The 6,854-nt window shown below is 39.6% G+C and overlaps 1 protein-coding gene across 1 annotated transcript; it reads right to left on the bottom strand.

Annotated features, from left to right (window-relative positions):
* Nucleotides 1–3,616: 3,616 nt before the first annotated feature.
* On the bottom strand, nt 3,617–4,315 carry LOC122076330 (glycine-rich cell wall structural protein-like). Its single transcript, XM_042641643.1, has one exon. It carries the CDS (start codon nt 4,313–4,315, stop codon nt 3,617–3,619), a length of 699 nt encoding a protein of 232 aa, XP_042497577.1.
* Nucleotides 4,316–6,854: the final 2,539 nt, after the last annotated feature.

Raw genomic sequence — 6,854 nt, 5'->3', positions numbered from 1 at the left:
ATTAATTCTCCAATTTTTGGGCCATGGATCAAAATATCTTAAAGGAGAGTTAGTATAGAATAGTAAGACAAGCCAACGTGATCAGCCTTTATAGGCGAAGAGTTAGAGACAAAGAAATGGCACAATTTGAGTTTTTGTTCACACACTAAGAAACTGATGAGTTAGCTGAAGTTGTATGAAGTGAACATGGAAAAAATTTTGAAATGTTAAACCACTTTTTGAACGTACATGGGGGATTATGAATCCCTCACGGGCACCAGAACTAGGGGTGGCTCACAAGGTGCCCCCTGCTAGCACCAGCAGTGGAACATGATTTCCATGACATTCGCTAGCATGATCTATCAATGCATATTTTTATCTTAAGGTGCGTAGCATTGGGGATGAGATGACAATGTATTGGATTTAGGATCTATTCACTATTGGCGGTTAATCTCTTAAATTTTCGATTCAACTCTATATTAGAATATTTTTGTGAATGCTATTCAGATGAACAAAAAAAATCCTTATATAAAGCACATGGTAGAACAAGAAAGCAAGTCCTGCAATTTCGTCCCTAAGGTGGTCTACGGTCACAAGAACAACTAATACAATCGACGGAGAAGCTCAATTATTAGGAAGTTGGCTAATCTCAAATATGTTCTTATGTCTTGTATTCTATTGTAGCACACGTAGATATTATTATTGGGCTCATATATGTTTGAGTTGGGTTTTGGATCAATTATATGAACATAAATAAATTTGTTATTTTGTGGGGATTACAATTTTCAGGACTCCTACATATTGTTTGTGGAGAAAACTCCAAGCACAAGCAAAACCTCATATTATGAGGTGGAAAGTTGTGTTGAGTGTTTTTCTAACTTAATAAAAAATTATCTGGTACTCTCAGATTGATGTAGGCATTTGTAATATCATGTTAAATTCTTCATATTATATATATGATTGTTTGTTTATTTTTTATTTATTTTTTCTCATATTTGGACAATCATTCCCAACACAAACAACTTCTTGATACTGATACCCTTAGGTCGATCCTTCAATATATTTTGGTTGAGGCAGTTAAATTAAAGTCATATATATGTTTTAGCATCAGTCCTAAACCCTAATCAAGGTGGTGACTCATTATTTCTCCTCCTATAGTCTAATAATTCCCTCAAAGATGGAAAATCACTACACCCAAGCCTCATTGTAGAAATGATACCTACTGCATGAACCTTAATTTCCTTTGTTGGTAGCGAGGGGATTTTATTTATCTATTTATCAATATATTGTTATAAAAAAATTCCATATAATAGATGCGCCTATGGTAAATATATTGATTCTAGAATAGTCGATATTTCATTAAAAATGGGCTGGTATTATCATCAACGATTTAGGGTTGATCAGGCTTTGGAACAAAATCAACCATTACCAAACATGATTCAATCTTGAGTCAACTTGACCGAGTTGAGATAAAGAGATAAAAAGTTAGATATGGACTACCCATTTCATACAAGTTGGCCGATACAATTGATCCAATCTTGAATCTTATTCCGTACTTAATAACCCTTTTATTGGTTAATTAGTTGGGTATTCCTATGGCCCTATGTCAATTCCTCAATAGCCTGTGGGTCTATGCAAAGATTGAACCCTAGCTCTCTGCTTCATGTTCTTCTTCCTCCCTTTTTTTCTCGTAAATTTTTAAATAATCTTAGGCAATGGCTATCATTGTCTATGCAATGAGAAAAATTGTGATAATTCTTACTCATCATACACTACTATAAGTGGCAGCCGTTAGCCTTTGTGGTATACCCAACAATAAGAATTCTCTCTCATATATTTTTTAGCTATATTAAAAGGTAAAATGGTTGCAGTACGTGTGGGAAAATAGGAATGCGAAACGTTTTTTATTAATAACTGTCGATATTGCTGGATGATCATTTACGTGAAAACCGGCTATCATGATGATAGTAGGTCATTGCTAACCGATTCATCCTCTTCAATGAATCTTTGCCACACAAGGTTTCCCTTAGAAAACCTCTCGCACAAGGATTCATCCTCTAGAAAACCTCTCGCCCGATGAAATTCTATTTTCACTTCTTTCTTAGAATGTTGGAATCTTGTAGATGTTTTCATGTTTAACTGTACAAGATGAATACAAAGAACAAAGGTCAATAACAAATGATTTTCAATAGTTCTAATATGGGATTCTACAATTTCATGTTCAGCCGTGTCTTAAAGAATGATGAGTTGGGCATGGAGATATTACGGATTGCATTTTAAAGCATTTCCTAAAGAGAGAAACTGATGGAAAGAATGAGAAAATCCTGCAGAGAGAGAGAGAGAGAGAGTTTCCTCATTACTATAGAGGGTATTGCACCAATATGATAGCCGGGGTCTGAAGAACTAAGGTTGACAACACCTCTTTTTCCCATGGAGGGTCAATTTTGAGTTGGATTATGATTCCGAATGTTGGGCAAGAACCAGATTTGAATGGCTACGGAGACAAGTCTGCCTTATTCTATGGTATCAATCCTAGATTCTGACCTCAGAATTGGCCTGTTTATCACATTGGTTGAAAGATTAATTTTAAGATTCAGGGAATTATCATAAAGTTGACAAGAAGGGTAAGGTAGCACCCCATTTGATCGAAACATCTGCGCAAGGGCTGTTGGTGCTCTCTGATAGGGCATTGACCACCAGAGAAATCTGATCACCTTGAATCGTCCACCACTGGCTTCTTCTCAGGTAATGGCATCTCTTACCCTTTATTGCTATTGAATAGTAAAGGGTAATAAGATAAAAGAAATTAAAACTGGTTTTTTAATAACAATAAGGGTAATTCTGTCCGCTCTGTAAGATTCCCGTGAGAGTGGTGGAGAGCTCCGCACCGTCTCAAGTTTTAGGTAAGTACTGATGAAAGAAGAAAAAGAAGAAGAAGAAGAAGAAGAAGAAGAAGAAGAAGAAGGGTAAAATCATCTTTTCCATTTAAAAAACTCACACCACTCTCACGGTGTTAGTTTGGATGGATTTAAATGTAATAAATAGATTTTTAAGGGAATGATGTAATATAGACAAATGTCATGGGAGGTTGATGTAAATCACCTTAAAATAAATTTACATCAGCACAAAAGCTGCTTACATGTGGGAGCAACTCCAGAATTATCTCAACATTAAACTCCTCTCCAACGACATGGACGTCCAACTATTCAACAGCTGGAAAGACTAAAGTGTTAGGTTATCCCAATTGTTAGATGAATAGAAGGTAAATGATTAGCGTTGGATGGGATGTTCTTCCCATTGAGCATGAAAGGAGATCTTAGCCCATTAAGAGCATGAATTAGTAAAACTGATTTATAGGCCATGGAACTTTCAAAATCATATCTCATCAGCTCTAGTGAGCTCAACAAAATATCTTACATAGTCCCTTACAAAACAACAATTTTCTTCAACCGAAAAAAAAAAAAAAAAAAAGTTGGTCTATCCATCATTTCATCTCGGCCATATGCCAACCCTATTATTATTATTATTATTATTATTATTATTATTATATCTATTAATCTCCATGCACGTCCTTGGAATTTTGCATGCAAGGCTTTGCAACGGCCTATGCAACACTGAGATTTTTTGCTCTTTTATTCTAATGGCCGCCGCCACCTGCTCCACCTCCAAAACCTCCACCACCACCAGCTCCAGCCCCACCACCAAGTCCACCTCCTGCACCACCCCCACCACCAAGTCCTCCTCCAGCACCACCGCCGGCTCCACCTCCAATGCCGCCTCCAGCACCTCCGCCAGCACCTCCGCCAAGTCCACCCCCGGCACCAGCGCCACCCCCAAGTCCTCCTCCAGCGCCAGCACCACCACCACCGCCAAGTCCTCCTCCTGCACCAGCACCACCTCCTAGACCTCCACCAACACCATCACCTCCACCAAGGCCACCCCCTGCACCACCTCCGCCCCCAAGTCCTCCTCCACCACCTGCACCTCCACCAGCACCACCACCACCACCAAGTCCTCCTCCTACACCACCTCCTGCTCCACCTCCAAATCCACCACCGGCACCACCTCCTGCACCAGCACCACCACCTAGACCTCCACCAACACCGGCCCCTCCACCAGCACCTCCACCACCACCAATGCCACCCCCACCCCCAGACCCAACACCAATTCCACCACCCTTACCAAACCCTCCACCAGCACCTGCACCTGCACCACCTCCTACACCATCACCAAAGTTGTCTTTCTCAATTTTCCGTCCTTCCCCTATCCCAACAACAACTGCAACCATAATCAAAACTATTCCCAACACTCCAACATGCTTTGACAACTTCCCCATCTTTCTATCAAAGGTGAAGAATCGAAGCCAAATAAGCTCTACTTGTTTTTCTAAGGACTCAAGAAGATGTCGGTTTTTATAGCTTTCCAAAGAAGAACATTGAATGCCAGAAGGTTGAGAAGTCTCTCTCTCTCTATAGATCTCTGACAAAGGAGGACATATCATCGTGGGTTAGTATTCATTGCATGTTCAGAAAGTTTTGACATCGGAACCTTCATGCCGGTGCAACCTTTATTGCACTGTCCCAACTCTCAACTAACCAATTGCCTCCGGCCCACCAGCCCTCCAGCCCTCCAGCCCCTCACTCCTACTCCTCCTGCACTGTACGCAAGTCATTCTACTTCCATCGAAACATCAATAAATAGGTTTCGTTTTAGCGTGTAAAGGATAATTGAAATTCAAACTTTCAAACGCAGGTCGGTGGAATCCATCTGTGATCCACAGGTTAGATGGTTAGTGGTTTCCCTCAATCTTCTATTTTTATTGAATGCATGGCGTGTGGTTGTGCACATTACATTTCTAATGTACGGAACCAGTAGGTATTATTGGAAAAGTTACAGTAGACCCGTCTGACACTTAGTGGTTAGTTGCATACTTGGTCCACCATGTTATTTTTCATTAATTTCATATAAATGAATGAAGAGGAGAGACCCACCTACTAATGAATTTACCAGATCCGGATCCTCTACATATCATGTAGCGCGGCACTAAGAAGCAACACGTGTAATTTTCAAAATGTGTGATCCAGATAACCAATTATGTAAATTAGTCATTCTACAAGCGAAGCAGGAACCTTCTATTTACCTCTATCCTTTTTTGTTACGATTCCATATCAATTTATGGGGGTTGATCTCACAGCGGTTTCTTATGTGAATTGATTTGGGTTGATATTATTTTGGGTTTCCTCACCTAGTAAGCCAGTTTATGAGGTTGAGTTTTTTTAGGACCGTAACAATGGTATCAGAGCAGCCGATCCTTGGTCCAACCCTCTCGCGGAAGGGGCGATCCGGTTTCGAAGTGAGAGCCACTAGGAAATGGCTACTTGCCATTAGGCAAAAACCCTAGAGTAGAGTGAGAGCCGCTTAGAAAGGATTAATTAATCAGTGAGTGGCCCACCATGGACGTCGGGTTCGGAAGCATGTGGTATGTTATGATCCCATATCAGCTTATGGGGGCTGATCCCACATCGGTTTCTTATGAAAATTGATGTAGGTTGATATGGTTTTGGGTCCCCTCACCTTGTACGCCTGTTTATGAGGTTGAGTTCTTCCAGAACCGTGACATTTTTCCCCTTCTTCAATGATCAGAGATTAAAGATCCTTCTTCAATGGGAAACTCCCCCCAAATCTAAGGTTTTGGACACCAAATCACCATTCCCAATCGATTGATCAGAAGAACCGAATCCTTCTTTGATGGGAAAACCTTCTCTTGCCCTCAAAATTTCAGGGTTTTTAACACTAAAATACCATTCGCCATCAACTTTGTCTTCCAAGAACATCTCCTCCATTCCCAACTGAGAAGTCATCCATTCCGACCTAAGAAGCAAAGCAGAATGAATTCATCACTTAATCACGTCACTCTACATTGCGGATGACCTAATAAGCTGATGCCGAGTACACAGATTATTGATGCCATGATTTCCGATTTAAGTTGAAATGTTCATTTTTGAGATTTATGGTTGAATGCAATCCTAGGAACCAGTTCTTAGTAACAACTTGGGGAATCAAAATCACTAGGAAAGTAGTGATTCCTTTAGCCTGTTGCTGGTTTCAGCCACCAGAGAACATGGTAGCATTCCATTATGATGGCTCTCTTACACATGATAGAGCATCATATGGAGGGCTGATTAGAGATAGGGTGGGGGTACCTATTATAGCTTTTGCAGGTACAAGAGAAAATGCAAGTATTTTGTATCTGGAATTACATGCTATATTCAGAGGAGTCACTATTTGTGTTAAAAAGAATATCATAGAGGTGTCCATTCAGTCAGATTCAAAACTAACTATTAATTTTTTAAGTGGTGTGATAGAAGGACCTTGGCAAACCAAAGTTATTAAAAGTGAAATTCTGAAGAGGTCAAAATCACTAGCAAGAAAGGAGTTCAAGAATCTTTTGAGGGAGATAAATAAACCAACTGATTTTATGGCTTCATATGCAACAAGCCAGGGAGAGACTATTATTCAGGCTCAAGATTTTCCAAATGAGCTGAATAAATTGGTAAGAGATGATTCGGAGTTTAAAGTCTACTATAGATTGTAATCTTTGATTTTGATTCCCCATTGTAATGCAGGGCCTATCCTACTTGGTTTCAAGGGGTTTATTTTCCTTTCTTTTGGTCTGTCCAAAGAAGGAGATTAAGGCTGCCTTTCTCTATATATTCTTTTCTTTTTAATACATACACATCAACTATCAAAAAAAATAAAAATTTGATAGCTCTTTGATTTCCTAATTCAGCAGGAAACCCACCAAAAAAAAAAAAAATAGCCCAAATTTTGATTTATATAAAAATATAAAGAGGAAATTTCACTCCCCTCCCCTG

This window comes from Macadamia integrifolia, chromosome 4 (genome assembly GCF_013358625.1).
Source record: "Macadamia integrifolia cultivar HAES 741 chromosome 4, SCU_Mint_v3, whole genome shotgun sequence".
Lineage (NCBI taxonomy): Eukaryota > Viridiplantae > Streptophyta > Magnoliopsida > Proteales > Proteaceae > Macadamia > Macadamia integrifolia.
The sequence above is the reverse complement of the archived record's forward strand: the minus strand, read 5'-3'. Positions and strand labels throughout refer to the sequence as shown.